Here is a 22,388-nt window from a genome sequence, read left to right as displayed (position 1 = left end):
GAAACCTCTTAAATTACACAGTATTAGCATCATGTTATAATCAAGTCACAAATTTATCTGCAACAAAAATGGTTTAATTCCTTAAAACCTTAATTAGTAATTGAGGTTCAGAAGAACTAGAAGAACATCCACTTCTGTAATAGATCATCAAAGCTCAAAACCCCAACAATAATCTGTTGATACACCATGAGCTCACCATGCCTGGTCGTGGGTAAGGGACTTTGCCTTGGTAGGGAACCCACTGGTAATTGGGTCCCTCTTTGTGGGCAAACGGCCCCAGAAATGCCCTGCGGATATCATTCATAGTGTACAGACACACAGCCGAGCCTCGGAATACACTACTGCAAAAGAGGAAAGACATATACAGCTTTAATACGCTATTCGAAACAGAAACATTATGAAATATGATTTGGTAACATGCCTGGGGCATCCCATATATTGAATGACCCCTGATGATCTCTGACCTGGAAGTAGAGAAGACAGTGTAGACCAGCGGATTCTTCCTGTCCCGCGTCTGCAGCAGGAACACGTCCCCTAAAGGGCGATACCAGGGTCAAAGGTCAAGTAAACACGGCCTCAAGTCGTCAAAGCTTAAAGTGACAGAGTCAGAGACTCTTTGGAATGTGTATGTATGAGAGTGGGTTAATGTGCATGTGTGTGTGTGTGTGTGTGTGTGTGTGTGTGTGTGTGAGCGTGTTTGTGCGTGTGTATAAAGAAGCTTTTTACAGGCTTCAAATATGCGTTTCTGAATGTATGGCTTCATGCATAACCTTGTTTTTGAAATTAACCATAGAAAATATAATAAAAATGACATTTTACAATTTCACAATTAATAGTAATGTATCAGTATTGCATGCAGGTAATGGCACGAAATAACTGTTCTCAGCTGTGAGATCACAACTTCGATAACTGGCAATGCAACAGTCATCCACGGCCAGAGAGTCCAGAGTCCAGAGAGCATAACTGGTCTTGACCTCCATTTCCCAGCATCACTCAGGCACAGACTAGCCATTGCAGCCGTCTGTTTGCTGATGTAACAGAATTATCAGGTAATGATCAGCTCCTCCAAGCACGTTCAGCTGCAGATGCAGTGGCACTGCTGCTGTTTTGGAGGGAACCTATGCTAGCCTTCACCTTCTCAGCTTGGTAGCATTGTGTGATAGGAGGAGGTCTATCTACTGGGTGGGAACTAGCAGTAACTGAATTGGGGAGCAATAATAAACATGTTAAATGGTTATTGTCTGATGCCAGTAGGCCTCAGTAGTATAATCAGTAAGGTGTGATGTAGCCCAAGCGTTTAACAGATAATAGTCCCCATGCTTACATACACTACATGGACAAAAGTATTAGGACACCTACACATTGCACCTACAGGAGCTTCCCTTTCTAAACTCATAGGCATTAATATAGAGCTGGTCTCTCCTCTGCAGCTATAATAGCAGATTTGGTGTGTTGGGCATTTATATGTGTGTGTGTGTGTGTGTGTGTGTGTGTGTGTGTGTATGTGTGTGTGTAAGCAAGTTCTTACTGAGCTCGTCAAAATGTGTTTCGCTGCCGTCGTTGCCTGGCACAGAGCAGACGAGTCGAGTCTTCAGAAACGTTGTCCACTTATTCACTAAACTACGCTGTCCTCCCATATCATTCTACAATGCACACACACACACACACACACACATGCAGCATTTATAAACAAGGTTTCACAAAGCTGAATCTCCAGATTTTATTGTCTTGTGCCTTCTTAAGAACCCAACCATGACCAAATCAATTGTAATTAGCCTATCAGTGCTTAGCTCCACTGAAGCCACAGTAAAAGCTGCTAAGCTGGCTGCTTACCCGGCACAGCTGGCCAATCCGAGCGTAGGTGACCTTGCCAAAGCCCTGAGCTTCGACGGCGGTTTCTCGGAAGAAGAAGAAAACTTTATCGTCATCAGGGTTCTCACTTTCTGGAACTGCAAACGCACCTATGAACTTCGGCTCTGGAACACACACACACACACACACACACACACACACACACAGAAACAGAAACACACACACAAACACATTAGAGAAGTCAGATCTCTTCACTGTCTCATCTGCCTCAATCATCTTAAAGCCTCAGTGAGATAGCACTTGTTAGAACAACAGCAGAACTTTGGAACCCATAAAAATATGCACTCACAAAGACAAACACAAACACACACACAACTGATATCACACTGGGAACATGTCTAGTATCAGTAGTCTGGATTTACTGGTTTAAAGACCAGAGCTGTGTCGGAAACTGTGCCCTATTCACTATATAGTGCACTACTTTGGGGTTTCACCATTTTGTAGTGGTGTCCAAAGATTTTTCACAAGTAGTAGTGTACAAACGATGCACGCTAGCGGACATGGAATACCCATAATCCATTGCATTATTGCACAGCAGTGAGCTCTCACGCATTATGAGGTGTTCCAAATCGTTCACAACCTTGTCGAATTCTGTTCCCTATAATAGTGCTTATAATAGTACAGTGATATGGATTTTCATATGTAGGGGATAGTGAATAGGGCACAGTGTCAAACATAGCTTTCTGATGATGTATACATAAGCTGGGAGGGGCTTTAAAGAATACAACTGCTTTGGGATTAATATTTTGAGGTTTCCCATTAATTTACCTGCAGAAGCTGACTGAAACTAAAATGACTGGCAAATGTGATTCAGTCAAACTTTGAAGGTTCTTCAATCTGAAACTGTGGAGAAACCTCCTAAAGTGCTTTGAGGAACCTTTTTCTTCTAAACCTCTTCTTGAAGTCTCCTTAAAGCACTTTAAGAGGTTCCTCCACAGTTTTAAACTAAATAACCTCCAAATGTTCCTCAAGGATCTTATTCTTTTAACAGTGTAGAAGCAGTTCTCTCTAAACGTTTTCCAGATCTTGACTTCCACCGCTCTTGGTAACTCACCATTCTAAATGATTTTACATATTTAGGAAAGCTTATCCTGCTGGGATAAATTCACGTCATGTGGCCTTACCTAAAAATGACTGTGAACCCATAGGTTTAGGCCTAACAAGCTTATTCAGGTCTGAGACCTTGGTAAACGTTGGTAAATGTTTGCCTGAGAGCTTAAATCTTAAATATCTGCATTGGAAACATACCTAGTCATAATAGTAGAGCAGGATGTACTGGTTTAAATACTAGGACTAGCTTTTTTGATGTATAAGCTTGCTTGTATTTCTTAGTCTATAGATCAGTTGCTAGGCTAGAAGTCAAAACTGTTTGTACACTCTAGGGATTCCCCTTGCTGTGTGATGTATTTGCACAATACACACTGGGTACTGAGAGAATCCAAGAAAACAATTTAAGTTTGAGACTTCTGTCAAACTGAGGCTGAGCGATGCAACAGTACAGAATACTGCTTGACATAACAGAAACACACTAAATGCTAGTTAGAAAGTACCAAAGGAATATTATTTACCTTAGTTTAGGAATATAAAATAAGAGTGTTCCCTAAGAGTGATCTAAAAAATTAGATGTTTCAAAAGCTCAGTAATGCTAGCTTGTGTCCACTGTGGTCTATCTTGTTACCAGCAGCTTGCACTGGAATCTACTTTTGAGGTGGTAATGGATAGCAGAAGTATTTTGTTGTGCAGCTTTGTAGCTGACAGTGGTTTTTGTTTTCATCTCTTATGAAGTATTTCCAGACCAACCAAGTACATCTGGGCTTTGTGTTTAGAAGAACCTCTGATTTCTGAATGCTGAGGGACACTACTGCCACTAGCATTACTAAACACACTGTTCCTGGCTAGTTAGAAAGCTAGACTAAGGCCACACTCTAGGCCAGAGGACATATCAGTAGACTAGTCTATGCAAACCCCCAACACACAACACACAAATACCGTTGAGCCAGCGAGAGTCATGCTGTTCAGTTCGTATGGAGGGTCTCTGGCCCAGACTGCGGAAAATTGTGAAGTCCCGCCCCATCAGGTCAGTGGCCACGCCTGAGTACAGCTCATCACCTAGGAGATGACACAGGTAATGACTGTTCAAGTGTTAAGACCTACACACACACACACACACACACCCTGTTCCAGCACCCCTGATCCAACACCTCTTCAGTCTTCATCAGCCTCTCTCTCGCTCTCTCTCTCTCTTATCTCTCTCCACCACCCCCTCACTCTTGTTCTGATCCAATGATCTAATGAATTGCTGATGAGTGGAATCAGGAGTAGAGGCAGGGGTGCTGTAGGGGTGGGATACATTAAAAGGACAGCAGAATACATTCTGGGTTAAGAGAGGTATTTTAATTTTTAATTTATTAATTTTTATTGATACGTTTATCCAATAATCAATCCTCCACCCTCACCATCATCATAAAATATCTAATTTTGCAACCAGTTCTACTAGTAAATTATTCATACATCAGATAAATATTTGTGGTGAGGATGCAGGAAAGGTTTTCTTCTGATGACTCCTCCATGAAGCTCATATTGTTGGCTGATGTATCAGAGCTCAGGGGATCCGGGGCTTTCCTCAGAGCATGTTGGCTGCCTAGTGATGCTGCATCAGCAGCAGTTTGCCTTCACCCTCCTAGTGTCGGGCACATTGCAGGTGAGGGAGAGTCTTAGTGAGCATCTTCTGCTCAGTTAATTATGCACAGTAACAGGAATTTTGACCAGGGATCTCGCCACTATATACACTTTATGTCCAAATGTTTGTGGACATGACTTATGATGCATGCATTCAGCATACTTTAAGTTGCACCCATTGCACATGCACACACACAGCTGGTCAAATGCAAGGCGTGAGCTAGAGGGGTAGTAAGCCCCCTAGCATTGAGCTGTGAAGCAGTGTAATTGTGCTCTCTGAAAGAATGGTTGGTGCTCCATCCAATATTTTACGGATGAGTTGGGGAGTTGGATGGATTGTACTAACCAATGAGAACAGAGGCTGCTGTGTGGCGTGGGTCATATGGACTCTTTCCTTTACCATCTTCCACTAGAGTGGGGTCGATCCGAAACACATGGTCCTAGAGAGAGAGAGAGAGAGAGAGAGAGAGACTCTGTGTTTTAACAGGATAACAAAGCATCTGCCAGTGGAAAATTGGATTCTTCCTCACAGTTGTAAGGGTCCAGGACATTGCAGCCATGCACCCCCCCACCCACGCACACACACGCATTAACACACACACACACACACACACACACCACCATACCTCCATCTTTTGTCCGACCTCCACGTAAGCACAAGTAGGGTGGAAGGCTCCTGTCCCGCAGGCATACAGGTGAGTGCGGTTGAAGTGATGCAGCACCTTCACATAGTTAACACAGTCCATCTGCAAAACACACACACACACACACACACACAGATCAATCTTTATGACATGAATTTTTCACATACTTCACACAGTTCACAGAAGAGAGAGCCACCATCTGGTTTGTCTGTCAATAACTTCCTGCCAAGGACACATGCGCACACACACACAGATATACTCATGCGCACATGGTCTTACACACACTCATGTGCGCGTGCACACACACACACACACACACACACACACACACACACACACACACACACACTCACAGACTGGAGAGATGTTTGTATGTCAGAGTTTGTATTTGTCTCTTCAGGGAATTATCGAAAAATGCAACGTCACTGCGTTGCGTATCCATGACGACAGTCTGACACCTTGACCTTTCATGCTCACTGTGGTACCATCTGTAATCTCTCTATGTTATACATACACAAAATCACACACACACACACACACACACACACACACACTATTATAATCACTTGTGACGGCACTCACTGGAGCGTGCCACGTTTCCCAGAGCTCCCTGAATCGCTACGACAACACGAGAGCTTCGGAACGTCCGGATTTCACAGCAGAGAGAGAGAGAAAGATGGAAGGATGAATAGGGAGTGGATGGGAGGATGGAGGGGAGGACTGTGGGAGAGTTTAAGAAGGAAAATATGTACCAGCCACTGAAGACCCAAAGTTAATCACTACTCTCATACACTGCCAACAGCTTCCAGTTCAGAAGAGGAGAGAACAGAGGAGAGAACAGAGGAGAGAACAGAGAGGAGGAGAGAGAAAAGACAAGAAGAAGAGAAGGGAAGGAAACAGAAGAGAAGAGAGAGTAGAGGAGAAAAGAGAGAGAAAGTGGAGAGGAAAAGAGAGAGGGGAAAGAATAGAAGAAGAGGAGACGAAAAGAGAGAAGAAAAGGAGAGGAGAATAATAGAGAAGGGAATTGAAGAGAGAAGTGGAGAATAGAGAAAAAGAGGAGATGAGAAGAGAGAGAGAAAATAGGAGAGGAGAAGAGAGAGAGAAAAGAGGAGATGAGAAGAGAGAGAGAGAAAAGAGGAGATGAGAAGAGAGAGAGAAAAGAGGAGAGGAGAAGAGAGAGAAAGGAGTGGAGAATAGAGAGAGAAAATATGAGAGGAGAAGAGAAAGAGAAAGGAGAGAAGAGAGAGAGAAAATAGGAGAGGAGAAAAGAAAAAAGATGAGAGGAGAAGAGAGACAGAAAAGAGGAGAGGAGAAGAGAGAGAGAAAAGAGGAGAGGAGAAAAGAAAAAAGAGGAGAGGAGAAGAGAGAGAAAGGAGAGGAGAAGAGAGAGAAAAGAGGAGAGGAGAATAGAGAGAGAGAAAATATGAGAGGAGAAGAGAAAGAGAAAGGAGAGAAGAGAGAGAGAAAATAGGAGAGGAGAAAAGAAAAAAGAGGAGAGGAGAAGAGAGAGAAAGGAGAGGAGAAGAGAGAGAAAAGAGGAGAGGAGAATAGAGAGAGAGAAAATATGAGAGGAGAAGAGAAAGAGAAAGGAGAGAAGAGAGAGAGAAAATAGGAGAGGAGAAAAGAAAAAAGAGGAGAGGAGAAGAGAGAGAAAGGAGAGGAGAAGAGAGAGAAAATAGGAGAGGAGAATAGAGAGAGAGAAAATATGAGAGGAGAAGAGAAAGAGAAAGGAGAGAAGAGAGAGAGAAAATAGGAGAGGAGAAAAGAAAAAAGATGAGAGGAGAAGAGAGAGAAAGGAGAGGAGAAGAGAGAGAAAAGAGGAGAGGAGAAGAGAGAGAAAGGAGAGGAGAAGACAGAGAGAAAAGAGGAGAAGAGAAGAGAGAGAGAAAGGAGAGGAGAAGAGAGAGAGAGAAAGGAGAGGAGAAGAGAGAGAGAGAAAGGAGAGGAGAAGAGAGAGAAAAGAGGAGAAGAGAAGAGAGAGAAAATAGGAGAGGAGAAGAGAGAGAGAGAAAGGAGAGGAGAAGAGAGAGAAAAGAGGAGAAGAGAAGAGAGAGAAAATAGGAGAGGAGAAGAGAGAGAGAGTAAAGAAGAGAGAAGAGAGGAGAAGAGAGAGAGGAGAAAATAAAAGGGAAAAGAAGAGAGGAGAAGAGAACATAGGAGAGGAGAGGGGAAGAAAACAGAAGAGAAGAAGATGAGAGGAGAATGATAGAGAAGAGAATTGAAGAGAGGAGAGGAGAGGAGACAAGAGGACAAAAGGACACTAGAGAGGAGAAAAAATAGAAAAATATGTTGAAGAGAAACAAGAAAGTAAAACAGGAGAATTAAGAAAAGAAAATAAAAGAGAAGAAGAAGAGACAAAAATATAAGAAACAGGGAAGGGAAGAGAAGAGAAGTGAAGTGAAGAGAAAATAAGAGAAAAGAGGGGGGAGCAGAGAAGGAGTTAAGAGAAGGGTCATACTGCTTATCGACCCCCCACATGGTCTATAGAGGCTAAGTGATCCCCCTCTCTCTATCTCTCTATCTGTAGCGGTCTCTCATTTCAGTAGCAGCTGTCTGTACTGTAATTATCCCTCTGTCCTCTCTTCTTTTTGAAAACGTGGCATCCCTCGTTCATCATTTTACTGTGAGGAACATTACCTCTAGCCCACTACTGAACCCCAACATCTGTTTAAGTGAGGTCAGGACATACGCACATGCAGGCTCAAACATCTGTCTTACTACAATCAGCTTTCATCCTGCCCCTGAGGAGACGAGAGGACTGACGACCTTAGGGATGAAATATTCTTCTCAGTGAGAGAGAGAGAGAGAGAGAAAGAGAGAGAGAGAGAGAGAGAGAGAGAGAGAGAGAGGTGGTTATGTGTTTTTAATATGACGGTGAAACAAATAGAGGAGGGGAAGTAAAGAAGAGAATCTGTCTTTCTTATACCTTCACCACTTCCTCTCTCCCTCTGTCTCTGACTGTCTCTAAGTCTCTCCGTATCTCTAAGCGATTCTGCAGTCTGTCTATCCGTCTGCTGCTCTTAGGGTTCTCCAGGATAAGATTAAAGCGTCTACTTCAGAAACAGCATTGCACTCTATTCCCGGCTGCGTGCTGTTCCTGTGTTTATTGACCCGCTTCAGCTGCTCAGCTGACCAGCTCAAAACCCAACAGTGACTCAAAATCCCTGAACCCTGCTGACCTCATTATTGTTAGACTTGTGCTGTTTGTTTTCAGCATCTGCTCTGCAAATGAGCTGCTAATCTAATAAAGGCCTTACTAATAGAAACACTCCAATTCATTTGGCTCTGGTCAAAGACAGTCAAAGCTAATGATATTTAAAGGGGGGCTTCTTAACGCTCTGTCTTTCTGCCAAGTACAGAAAAAATGCTGCAAATAAATATAATATTGACGACCCAAGCCACACAAAAGCCTCTGTTCTCATTAGTTAGTACTGCCCATTTATACACTATGTGGACAAACGTATTGGGATACCTGCTCATTCACGTTTTCTCTGAGGATATTACAAAATAATTGATTTAGCTTTTGTTGGAGTAACTGTCTCTACTGTCCAGGGAAGGCTTACTATTAGATATTTGGAGCATTGCTGTGAGGATTTGATTGCTTTTAGCAAGGTTAGACGTTTAGCAAGGTTGAGATGTTGGATGATCACCACCCCACCTCATTCCCAACTCCCTAACTCATCCCCAACTAAATGTATTAGATGGAGCACAAATCAAATTTATTTGTACAGCACTTGTCACAAAGCAACTTTTACAAAATTAGTAATCAGTAAGAGGCAAGAAATCAACAAGACATGAACACATAAGGTCCCTGGAGGAAGAAACCTTGGGAGGAACCAAGACTCACAAGGGGGACCCATCCTCCTCTGGTCTGAACTATTCATAAATTATTGATACCTATTTGTGTCAGCAATGGATGCAACTTAAAGTAGCTGTAGCCAAATGTATATATTAGAAGTGGTGTTCACAAAACATTTGGACAAACAGTGTATTTGTGTATATATATATATATATATATATATATATATATATATATATATATATATATATATATATATATATATACAAACCATCAACTTAATAAAATGTGAATCTGGCGGCTGTTGCATAAATTCTGTCAACATTTCAACATTTCACGATGAATGGACCAATAGAAATCCTTCAAAACGACTAATAATATAATACACATGTTCCACATTCTAATACTGTTTGTTTGTGTAACTTGATTGCTCTTCATGCTTCTTGGTTAAATTGGCCCACCTAAACTCTCCCCACACACACATGGTTCTCTCAGAACAAAGGCCTATCTTTGAGCTTACTGCTCCATGTGAAGTGTGTGTGTGTGTGTCAGGGGGGGTCAGACCCATCGACAGCCAATTAAGTTGCTGACAAACTGTGTTTATAAAAGGAAGGCTCCCTCTCTACCCCTCTCTCTCTCTCTCTCTCTCTCTCTCTCTCTCTCTCTCTTCTATTTCAGGAGCTTTACAGCACTCAATTAGTGAGGGCTATGGGGTGGGGAAAGTGTGTGGGGTGGGGTGGGGTTAGCTTACTGGCAGAGTGGGTCTTTGAAGTGAGCCCCTGAGACAAAGAGATGGAGGAAAGAGAAGAAGGAGAAAAAGGAGGGATGCAACAAAAGACAAGAGAAATGCGTCAGAGTCAGTCAGTGATCTAAGCACTGACAGACAGAGAGAGAGAGAGTGTGAATGTGTGTGTGTGACAGTGTGTGTGTGAATGGTGAGCCTGAGTGGTACTTACCACAGAGTGGCCCTAATGAACTTTAACCTTTGGCGTTTATATTAGTCTGATCATTAAATCCTTGTGTGACCGTGCACATGCAGCCAGTGGCCATTGACCCTGACAGACTTACTCAGTAGGAGACATCAGTGCTTTTTGTGCGAGTGTCTGTGAGTGTGTGTGTGTGTGTGTGTGCACTACCTAACCTCGCTGGTGAAGCGTGTGACTTTGGTTGAGGTGAAATATGGTCACATAGGATATTACAAGCCTGTTTACAACCCTGTTATTTGGCCTCAGAATGAAACACAGCGACTTTTCTTTTTACAGAAAGCTCTTGAAAAAAATTGCTAAAATTATTGGCTACTTTACAACCCTGTGACGGTCATAAAGTACGGCACTTTGAAGAACTGTACCCGGTTAGCTTTTAGCTTTGCTACCACTCTCTTCCCCCGTGTTTGCCTTTTTCAAGTTTTACTGGTAAAAATACTAAACATAAGCTGTTATCTTTCCCTGGCGTGTGTTTAGCTCCAGTCTGGTGGTCAGCTGAGGTAGTCTGGTTTGTTTTCGAGGGAGTGGACATTGGAGAAATGAGATGGTAACAGCTAGTGTCCCTCCTGGCTTTCACTTTGTCACATGCTGAGTTTGAACTTCTTTTCAGCAAACACTGGCGCAGGAAAAGCTGCGGTCACAAGGCCAGGTTTGTGTAGCAACCCGTATTTCCATAACTAGTCTGGAGGTGATGAGCTGCTTTCCAGTATCAACAACACCATATTCTCTGGAAGTCCACGCCGTCGTTTACTGTTTCTCCAGCTTTGACTAGGGCTTTCACTGATGGACAACAGTGTTTGAGGCTCACAGTTTGTCAGTGTCATGTATTGAACTCTCATGCCCAGCTTGATATGTCAGGGACCCTTTAAATCTAATGCTAAAGAAAACGTTAGTCTTAGTTTTAGCCCAAAACCTAAGCATACACTGAACCCTCACACTCTTAACAACCAGCTAACTTCATCAGATCCATTACATTAGATACAACAGATCAATACATTTTAACAGTCCAAGTGCTGTATTTGTGAGGTTTTTAATGGAGCTGCTGTTAACGTGGTGGTGATTTCACGCCTGGTTTCGGCTACCTACGACACTGCCCAGCTCAGTGCTCAGAATCTTAAACTGGATGACCAGCATCAAGCAAATCTAAAGTCCAAACGAATCGGAGCTAAACCTTCATTACGTTCTCCAACCTCACAACAGCTGCCACAAAAGAACGTAGTGGTGGGCGGAGCCCGGATAGGTCATTTCAATCAGCTCCGCTCTAAATGGACCATTCAGTATAAGCCTCTGTACTTGACTAATAGAACATTACAAGAATGAGAGGGGGGTGTGTTTTCGGTGCGCGCATGTGCGTGTGTGTGTGTGTGTGATTTCAGCCTCGTAATGTCACCCTCTGACATCCCAGTGAGGGAGACTAAACACTTCCCTCCTGTGTTTGGGAGGATGAGTAATTACACTATCAGAGAAGAAAGAGAAAAGAGCGAAAGAATAAAAGTGGGAAAAAGAAGGCCTCTCAGTGTTGAAACAAAGAGGGGATTTTAGCGAGTGATAAACGAGTACTTCTGTGTCTCCTTGGAAAGAAAAAAAAGGAAGAGAGAGAGAGAGAGAAAAAGTGCGTGTGAGAGAGAGAGAGAGAGGAAGGAAGGAAGACAGATCCCAAAATCAAAAAGGCAGAGTAGACTTCAGTTCTTCATGGAGGTCCAAATCTCTCTCTCTCTTAGGGGTGTGACACACACACCCTTACACATAATAAAGGTCAAGTCATGGGTCAGCGCACTGAACATAGATGTGTATGTGTGTGTGTGTGTGCTCTGTTTCCAACTCCATCTTGGAACTTAGGATCAGCTGATCTTACTCATCCACCCACCAGAACACTGAAACACATATTACACACACACACGCAAAAGTGTACATAGATGATCAGAACCACACCTTAAACCATGAAAGGGGACTTCCAGAGTGTGTACACACATGCACATACACACTGATGTTTTTACAACCAACCCACACACACATCTGTATTATTCATCTAAAGCAATCAATGTTCTAATGCTTCCTGTGACACACACGCATGCTTTATTAGAAACGTCTGGGGTGTCCTGACCATAAGCTCTAATATACACAAGCACAAGCACACACAACCCACACACACATATTTACACGTGATGGTACACGTAAAAAGGAACTTTTTACTTCTAACAAAACATTTCTTGAAGGTTCCTCAAAGCACCTCCACAGTTTAAGCACCCCCCCCTTCAAGGATCTGATACTGTGTAACAGTGTAAAACAGCTAGGCTTCAGGTTTGCATGTGTTTCAGTGGTGTCTGATAATACACACATACACTACTCTCTCCAGTCTGTTGAGATGTCACACATTTATAGTGGATTTGATCAAATTCATCACAGTCAAATCAAAACTAAGAACTGAATCAGGCACACTCAGACAAGCCACAGTCCTTCCAGATTCGTCCTACAGTAGCGTAATCACTGTTAGAGGAAAAGCTGTTTCCATTTAGACTCTAAGCTGTGCTTCAAGCTGAGCAGCCTCAAATTGTGATTAATCAAAAACAGTCTGCTTCTGAAACCTGGCTTACTTTATTGTTTCCACATGAATCGCTCGTAACATTTAGAAAATCCTCTGCTTCCAGACCAGTCGGAGAGGAACAAAACCAATGAATGGACTTTTTCTATCTCCAATCGTTCAGACACTATACTCTATGTCCCAAAGTAATTATCATTGAATTACTTAGGTACAAGGTGCACCTAGGCTTTTCCTTGTTCTTAGAATTCTTCAGCAGGGCTTTTTACTGTACTCACACATCCCCAAGGGTGCGATTTAACTTGCCTACAAAGTGCAGGTGCGAAATCGCCCTTAGATAATGGGTGCAGATGCATGGGTTCATGGACTTGATATTGGAGCTGTCGCCCTTCTGCTTACACACAATCATTCAAGGTTGTGGACAATGGAGCGGGAGGATACCAGTGTTTTAGGATGCCCTCATGTCTGTGTTACCTTCTGGCTCTCTTCTTTTAGTCAGGCTGCTGTAGTCAGAGTTGTTTAGCCAAGCTGATGTTCTTATTTTCTCTCTACTCTGTACCTCCATTTAATGACCACCCACCTATGCTGATATAAGATTGACTGTCAGGGTCTCCTGCTACCTGCCCCTTCACTCTACACCATCAAACTACATCTCTGTGTCATCCTGACATACCAACCCCTTGCATATATGATGGGACTGATTTTGCATTACTATTACTTCTGCTAAACACATCCATGATTATATCAGTGCATAATAACATTACAGTTATTTGGACTTTAACCCTTTATGCTCTTTGACCTCCATTACATCCTAGGGATTACTAATGGGTAACTACATGCAATTATTTCCCTTGACTGCAGAAAATCACTGGACAAGCAAATGTCTACTTTGGGGGCAGATTTACTGCAATAAGTCCTACATTACTGATGGTCTACAAACAGGCTATGCAAGAGGGAGTGGCCAGATTGCTTATCCTAAATAGGAAACTGTAAATAAAAAATAAGGCTTTGGGATAGCAAATCAGCCTTATGTATTTAGTAATAATTAAAGATATTATTTTCAATACAATATAATGTAACATATCTGAAAGAAATTGACCTGGTAGGGGCAGGGGGTATGAAGGTCACATATCACTGAAGAGGTCCACAAGAAGTACAAGGGTATAAAAACACATGTGCTGACTTACTGTGTGCTAAAGAAACTCAAAAACTTACATTGATGTCTTTTCCTGCCCAGTTGCACTCCTCCCTCCAGTCCACAGGTGCGGGCCAGTAGATCTAAGATAGAGAAAGAGAGACAGTGAGAAAGCGAGAGAGAGGTCAGAGGTCAGGGTGGAGTTTAGGTAAGAGTCATGACCCCAGCAGGGTTTGACTTGTCTGGTGGCCTGAGGGACATTCTCTCTGGACGTACTGCAATTTTAACCCACACACACACATACACGTGCAAGCAAAAGCCAAATTAGTGCATGATACATGACTTGGTCTAATAGTGTGTGTGTGTGTGGTCTTTTCTTGCCCCATACAGGGACTTCATCTTTCCTTTTTCCTCTCTTGAGGAGAAGATCCATCACTCTGTCATCGGCACGCTGGCCTGGATCACCTCTAAGACATCTGGCCTTGGCTCTTATGCCTGCAGAGATCACCTTTACCATCCATCTACTGACAGCTATCAACTGTTCAACTTTACAAAGTTTCTCTCTTCTTCTCTCTCTCCCCTTTGATCTCACACACATCCTTTCCTTGCCCCATTGTGGGGATAGAGATGGAAGGCTTCTTTGTCTCACACAAGAACCTTATATTGCGAAATGTAGAGCGCTTTTGCTGGATAGTGACCATATGTTTTTCTTCCATTTCTACTTTTCTTTTATGCATAATTTCATAATCTGTACATTGGCTAGTGCACTTTCCTTACACTATCCTACTCCACTTCTCCACTTCTCATTCTGCAGCCCACATGATCCTACTACTACACAGCCTGGGGCTTCCTAAACACCTGATCCACCTCATTAACTAATTATCAAACCCTTCATTAACTCATTAGGCGAGCAGAAGAAAATGTAGCCCTGATGAACGTCAATTCAGAAAGAGAGTGAATGAGATATAGTGAGAAAGACAGCCAAAGTGAGTGAGAGACAGAATGACTGACAGACAGAAACACATTGTGACAGACAGATACAGAAAAGAGACTGAGAGAGAGTGTCAGACAGACAAGAGAATGAGAGTGAGTGAGTGAGAAACAGAGAGAGTGTGAAAGAATGAGAGAGAAACAGTGTGAGAGACTAAGGGGGTGAGAAAGAGAGAGAGAGAGAGAGAGAGAGAGAGAGAGATGTACCTTCTGTTCTTGTTTGGCAATGTTGTCCAGACTGAGAGACAACAGGAAGTTGCGCGCTCCAACAAACAGCCGGCCCCTCTCCTCATCCAATAGGAGCGCTCCAAAGCAGCACGAGCGCTCTAACTCAAACCGCTTCACACCATTAAACTGCTGGAGCTCTACAGTAACACAAACACACACACACACACACACACACACACAGTTATACACACATTTTGTACAGAATTACACAGAACTCTCGCACACAAATTACTAACCAAAATACACTTTAGTGAGAAAATCAAGCCTAATGTAGGTTTACACACACACACACACACACACAGTGAGCAATATTACCTTTGTATGTAAGTTTCATCCTCGGTGAGGATGAAGATGAGGTAGAAGATGCAGATGATGAGGATCCACTGGACGACGCACTGACAGTGATCAGCCCGAGCAGCAGTAATGAGCTGCACATCACCATCGTCACTGTCATCATCATCATCGTCATCATCTTCAGGAGTTAACAGATGTGATGCTAGCTGTATCAGATGTTGGCTGTTCAGTTGCCTTGGCAGCAGTTGTCGTGGAAGAGCTAGGTGTGTCCTTGTTGCCGTATCAGCGTTGGAGAGTGTAATTAGGAGTGGTCTGGATGGGACAGATGAAAAAAAAATAATGGGAAAACTGTAATACATGTCTTCTCAATCTCTCTCTCTCTCTCTCTCTCTCTCTCTCTTTTACTTCTTCATTTATTTCATTTTTAGAGACCTCTCTTTCAACCTTCCCTCCAATACCCTGAACTAATATTAGGTCAATAACATTTCAGACATGCACACATGCACACACACACACACACCTATCTCAGTAATGCACAAATGGTCCGCCACTGTTGCCTCTTTTCTCTGTTAAACTAGGGAGTGATTTGGTATCATATTACTGACAAACAAACACACACACACACACACGTGCTTGTGGTGTCATTAAGCCGACAGTGCTGGGCCTCTGCCATGCCCACAGAATGCCCACTTCACCACTGCAGGCCCGGAGGGGCTGCGCCAGGCCACAGTCAAACACACACCACACTCACATCATGCCACAGCTAGATTGGCGTATCTGATAGCACCCCTCACAACACTCTAATCACACCCTGTACCAAAGTGTGTATGTGTGTGTTTTTCTATGTGTCCAGGGTAAATGTGTACTCGCTTGGCCATCACTTCACAGCTTAGAGAATGACAGCAACACAGTAGTTTAGTGGAGACAAGACGCCGAGCTCTCCACATCATCTTTCCACCCATGAGGGAAAAAGCAATGTTTTCCTTCCTTCTCTCTCTCTCTCTCTCTCTCTCTCTCTCTCTCTTCCCTTCTCTCTGCATTTAACCCTTATTAAGTCAGCCTTGAACGCTTTGCTTTTCAGTATGGATGATTTGTACATTCTCACCTTGTCCTTAAAGCAACATTGTGTAGCATTTTGTACATTAAACAGCTTCAACATCATTCAGATGCTCCACTGACCTGTAACAGGCAGAATAAGGCCTCTGTCGTTGCTTCTCCAGGCTTGACATGCTGTTAACTGCACTGTGTAACTCTGGTGAAGCGGGCTGAACAACCCCCATGAGAACTGCCTCATATTTGCGTAAAATCCTGTATCGTCACTCTACCTGCCTCAGTCCACATGCTTCTTTCACTTTCAGTGACGGTTCTGTATCTCTCAGCTTGTCCAGAAATGCATGTGTAAAGCATGCCCTTCAGTAGTGGCTCAAGGCGCAAAGTACGCTTTCTCGACTGTAGGGGAAGCCCAGGAGCGAGAAATACCAATTCCTGCATTATGCTGCTTATGCATGTCGATGATGAGGAACTGCCTTGTGTTTCTACTTAGTGTTTATGTGCTGCTTAGTGAACAAAATAGCCCCTCCCTATATGGTCCACTGAGGGCGCAGGGATCCATTCGGTCACAGCCAGTGATTTCAAATGGACTGAGGTATGAACGGTAAGTTCTGAAACTTAAAAAAATACCCTGTTTAAAAAAATAGGGAAATGTTCATGGTCCATCAAAGAGGACCTTTAACCTCAAGCCAGAACCTGCAGCAGATAGTTAGATAGTGCTAATAATCTGAGCATCTGTATATTATACATTAATACATAGTTATCTCTAAAATGGTTATTTGGTCAGATTGTATAGATTTGTTTGTCTTTAGGAAACACTTATAAGAGCTTAAATGAAGAGCTTAAGGACTACAATAGGACAAATAGAGGAATATGATAAAGAGGCCCTCATAGTAACCCATAAAGAGCTCAATGGAAAAACTGAGCGTATGTAACTCGACCATAACGCTGTGAGGTGTGTGTTGTGTCAGTGGGTTAAACAGTTTTACAGATGAAGTCTTCAGTTTCATTTCACATTCTGCTGCTTGACTTCTCTTTCTCCTCTTTCCCCTGTTCCTCTGTTTCTCTATGTCCCTCACTCATTCCCTCTGGGCTCATTGAGAAAAGAGCGAACGTCCCAGTTCTCTCTCTTTATTTCTCTTACGCGTTGAACACTTTTCTCCAAACACCTGTCCCTTTTAACGAGGATGGAAGATCTGAGTCTATCTGTGAGAGGAAAAGTGTGTGTGTGTGTGTGTGTCCATACCCATCCTCAGAGGAGAGGAGAGGAATAAATTGCAATCTTTTTATCCATTACCCCAACCTCCAAGGCCAAGAACATTGACACTGACACATGCTCACACACATTCGACACACAAGTGCACACATACACACACTCTCAAACACAACATGAACATGAACTCTTACTGCAGTGCTGAATATTAAAGAGGGTTAATCTGCAGTACTAAGGAGATGAGAGTAGACCTACCGACTTAATGGAATTTAGATAGTGGTGCGGTAACACACACACACACACACACACAGGATACATCATGTATATATATATATATATATATATATATATATATATATATATATATACTACACATTTAGCTGTCTTGACTTCTTAGCACACAGACACATGCATATACGGTGTACCCATTACTGACACAGGCATTTAGTTGAGGATGAACAGCTTTGTTAATCTCCCAGTGCCACCCGGTAGATAGAGGGGCATAAAGCCCTGCAGCACTGGGAGCACTGGGCTGTGGAGCAGTGGAACTGACTTCTCTAGAGTGCCGGAGCCCCAGCCAATATCTCTGGGTTAAGTTTGAGTAGCATTTTTGATCTATAACGAATCATCCATTATCAGTACCTGACCTCACTTATGCTGTCATGGCCGAATGCCATCAAATAATCATTATAGAAATGTTCCAAATCAATCATAGCTTTTGATGCAGCAAAGGGAAAAGCTCATTCACATAACCCATGATTTCAATAGCACACACATGCACACTATATGGACAAAAGTATTGGGACACCTGCTCATTCATTGTTTCTTCTGAATTCAATGGTATTAAAATAGTTTATCCTGCTTTTGTTGGAGTAACTCTCTCTACTGGCAGGGAAGGCTTTCTACCAGATTATGGAACATTGCTGTAAGGATTTGATAGCATTCTGCGATACGAGTATAAAGTAAGGGCACCTTATTTCCAGCTGTCCACCTCCCCACATCATCCCAAAAGTACTGGATGGAACACCATTATAGAGAACACAGTTCCACTGCTCTACAGCTCAATGCTGGGGGGCTTTATACCCCTCTAGACCATGCCTGGTATTACACACACACACACACACACACACAGTTATAGGGCATATCCCTCCCTGTCCAGAGGGAAATGAGAAAATAAAAAACGAGTGCATGTCTTTGTCCTTCACGCCTCTTTAAGCTCACTGTCTCTGTCTTACTATACATCTTCATTACAGTCAAGGCTGGAGCTATACATTGACACACATATATACACACACACACACACACATATAGCACAAGGAGTAATCAGTTTATTTTAAACTACTGAGACTAAACAGTTCCGCACCAATACATAGCAGAGTGAAGGAAGGGCAAACGGGTGAAGACGCCCCGGAGAAACAAGCGGGAAAAGGCAAATAGGAAAAAGAAAAAGAGCCAGAACGGAATATAAAGACTCTGAAGTTATGCCTTTCAACACTTCAAAATCCTAAAATAAACAAACAATAATTAACCTTACGACCTCAAAGTCACAGAGTAAACAACACACTAACCAGAGCGAGTGAGAGGGTGCGAGAGGGAAAGCGAGAGAGGGGTAATTACTGGGTCGTAAGCCTCTTTCGGCCCACAACAGCGACATGTGAAAGCGAGGCTCATGAAAAGAGGGAGAAAGAGCAAGGGAGCGGGTGAAGGAGAGAGCGAGAGAGAGGAGGAGAAAGAAGGCGATTGTTCCCAGAGCGGCTCCCCTGGCCTCCTGCCAGTGAGAGAAGGAGAGAGGAAAGAATGGAGAGAAGAAAGGAGAGAGGGAAGGGCTGCGCTCACACAGAGAGAGAGAACAAGAAATATAGAGACGGGGAGAGAGAGAGAGGGAGAGAGAGGGAGGGGGGTTGGTAGGGGGAGGCAGCAGGTGATGGTGGCTTTTGCTCTAAGAGAGAAAGGGGGCAGACATTCATCCCGTGTTCAGTTCAGGGGTCCGGGACTGGCAGTTTCCCACAGGGAAGAGAAACGGGAAAGAAAATGAAGAACAAACGACTCACCTGCAGAAAATATTGAAATTCAGATTTGAATTCACATTCACATTCACATTCACATTCACAATTCACAATTCACATTCACATTCACATTCACATTCACATTCACATTCACATTCACATTCACAATTCACAATTCACATTCACATTCACATTCACATTCACAATTCACATTCACATTCACATTCACAATTCACAATTCACATTCACAATTCACGTTCACGTTCACATTCACAATTCACACTCACATTCACAATTCACACTCACATAATCTTCACTGGTGTGACTACGTTAAGTTATACAATAAGTTCATTATACATCACTCTATTAATCCCTATTAAACACACACTCTCTGTCTCTCTCTCTATCATGCAAACACACACACACACACACACATTGATGTTCTCTCTCTCTCTTCACTCTCTCTCTGACTGTTCCACTCTTGAAGGCCACAAACACTTATAGAATGATCACACACAGGTAAACGGAGCCCAAACATCGCAGTCTGTAACCCCAGTGGGAGTACAACGACAAGTCCCAGTGTGTGTGTGTGTGTGTGTGTATGCGTGTGTTGGCAGCAGTAATCTCCCAGGTCAGCTACAGGCACTTCAGTCCACTTTAAAAAACACACAAACTCCTCCACAAGTGCACCATGCACACACACATACACACACACACACACACACACTCTCAAAGACTGATGGCCGATGCACACATTACCACACACACAATCAGAAGAGCAGGCAGAAATAATGGACTTAACTCAAGTGCAGGGAGCCAATGGGGGAGAGAGAGCGAGCGAGAGAGAGGGTACGGAAGGGGCAATAAAATATGCTAGAGCTTTACAAGACATTTCAGTTGTGCCTTTGTGCGTGTGTGTGTGTTTGTGTGTGTATTCACAATATGCATGGCATTACATTAAACCCACACCCGCACATATTAATAACTAAAACATGAAAGCCTGGTCAGTGTGTGCGTGTGCGGGTGCATGGGCATGGCACAGTGCCAGAGTTGCCAAGTGTTACCCAAAGCTGTCTACAGGAATGAGACATGAAGGGGCCGAACGGACAAGAAGACTCTAGAACAGATGTACTGCCCTGGCTGGAGACAGTGTCCCCCGGAAGAGTGTGTGTTATGCACAAAAGCAGCGTCACAGCCTAAGCACTGGAAAAATGTGAAATGCATTTCTCTGCTTTACACATATTCTTGGGTGGATTTGGGGGGGGTGGAGGGTGGGGGGGGGGTGTATGGGTGGGGGTTGCAGCTGATGGATCTTTACACTGTTTAAGAAAGTAGGGAGACTTTCTTAAACAGTGGCAGAAGACATATAGGCTAGATGAGGAACTCTCATTCTATCTGGGAACTAAAAATACATGTCTGATATTTTAGTTTTGCAGTTTTGATTGAACAGAATCATGCTGTGTTGCAAAGCTGGTGTAGCAAAGGGGGTTATAGTAGATTTACATAATCAGAAACCAATAGTGCAATTAACCAATCATGGTTTGATTATCAGTGGGTGGGAGCAACCAGAAAGAATATCCTTCTAGGTCTTCTTAAAGTCCTAGATACAGCACGGCTAGCAATACCAGTGCACGTGCATTAGCTTAGTGCTAACATACTACTAGAATCCCATAAGGTTGCTAGCAAAAATCGCTTACATATGCTGTAATATCAAATATTCCTTTCCTCCAAGCACAATTATCCATCTAATCATGTTGTATTACTCACCTAACACCGGTGGCAGTATGCATTAGGAGGCTACTGGGTGGGAACTGGAAATTACTAAAAATTTTGGAGAAAAGAATGGTCTGCTGGTACCGTTATGATTTTGATATGTTCATCCGCCTCTAAAAAGCAGTTGTACTCTCTCTTTTTTGTGTGAGCTGGTTGACTGTACCCTTCCATCAGCCCAGCTGAAAGTGCTTAATGAAGCTGCATCAAGGCACACTTGGTCTTGCACCTTCTCACGTGCAGACATCTGACACAGCCTTTCTTTTAGAAAAAAAAACAAACAGGTCCCACAGATAGTGGACAGTGGTCACTGTACAAAGCAGCTGTTATTGCCTGATGTCTAACAGTACGTTCTGTAACTAACTGGATAACAACAGTTCCGGAGGGGTAAAAGGAAGTAAGTGCAGTGCAAATAAGAGGATTACTTATACACCACATTTATACACACAAACACACAGACTCTCTCTCTCTCACACACGCACACACACACATTCCTGAAGTAATAAGATGTTGCCCCAGGCTACAGCATCCCACTGCACTAAATAAACTTACATGACGTCAAGGAGAACAACTGACGTATGTAATGAGCTGAATCATCACACCTACACCTACACACACACACAAGGACAGCAAGGGTTTGATGAGGATGTAAATCTGACAATATAAGGTGAAGGCTCATTGTATTGGTGGCTTTCAACTTGTGTTGTTGTTTTGTTTTCAGTACGGCTGTATGGGTTCATGGATACTCTGATAAGGTTACTAAGAAATGTTTTCAGCAACCAAGTTTAGGTCTATCATGCTTTCCATTACATTCAGGTGAGATTTACTCTGCTTATACTGTTAATATCTTGTGCATTTCATCACTGCATTTTGCCACCTTTTTGTTTTTTGTCTTTCTGACATTTTTATGGTTACATGTCCCAAAACAGCGAGGGAATCCCATTATCAGGCCTTCCTTCACCCCTTTAAATTCAGATTTTGTTATCAAGGCTTAATGGTGCCCTAGAGTGCCAAACTGTAAACCTCAAACCCTTCTGTGTCCTCCATCAAACATCATACCTACAAAGGTAAAATAGAGAGACTAGGGCCATTCTAAAACCCTCAAACTGTTTCAAAATAGTCTTACCATTGTTTTATTTAACCCAGCAACACTTCCGGCCATTTGACAACGATTGGGGGAGAGTCG

At 43.0% G+C, this 22,388-nt stretch overlaps 1 protein-coding gene across 2 annotated transcripts in view; it reads right to left on the bottom strand.

The window, feature by feature from the left end:
- Positions 1 to 22,388, bottom strand: part of sema3b (sema domain, immunoglobulin domain (Ig), short basic domain, secreted, (semaphorin) 3B) — a 59,873-nt gene that overhangs the window by 10,311 nt on the left and 27,174 nt on the right. For both annotated transcript variants that reach the window (XM_072681574.1, XM_072681575.1), the window contains exons 2-11: positions 15,185 to 15,475; positions 14,849 to 15,006; positions 13,732 to 13,794; positions 5,178 to 5,297; positions 4,898 to 4,991; positions 3,862 to 3,981; positions 1,834 to 1,976; positions 1,529 to 1,643; positions 465 to 534; positions 197 to 341 (exon numbers count right to left, since the gene is read on the bottom strand). In XM_072681574.1, coding sequence (XP_072537675.1) covers positions 197 to 341; positions 465 to 534; positions 1,529 to 1,643; positions 1,834 to 1,976; positions 3,862 to 3,981; positions 4,898 to 4,991; positions 5,178 to 5,297; positions 13,732 to 13,794; positions 14,849 to 15,006; positions 15,185 to 15,341 — 1,185 coding nt within the window. In that variant the 5' untranslated portion in view covers positions 15,342 to 15,475. The remainder of the gene's footprint in view (positions 1 to 196; positions 342 to 464; positions 535 to 1,528; positions 1,644 to 1,833; positions 1,977 to 3,861; positions 3,982 to 4,897; positions 4,992 to 5,177; positions 5,298 to 13,731; positions 13,795 to 14,848; positions 15,007 to 15,184; positions 15,476 to 22,388) is intronic.

This window comes from Salminus brasiliensis, chromosome 6 (assembly GCF_030463535.1).
Source record: "Salminus brasiliensis chromosome 6, fSalBra1.hap2, whole genome shotgun sequence".
NCBI lineage: Eukaryota > Metazoa > Chordata > Actinopteri > Characiformes > Bryconidae > Salminus > Salminus brasiliensis.
The sequence above is the reverse complement of the archived record's forward strand: the minus strand, read 5'-3'. Positions and strand labels throughout refer to the sequence as shown.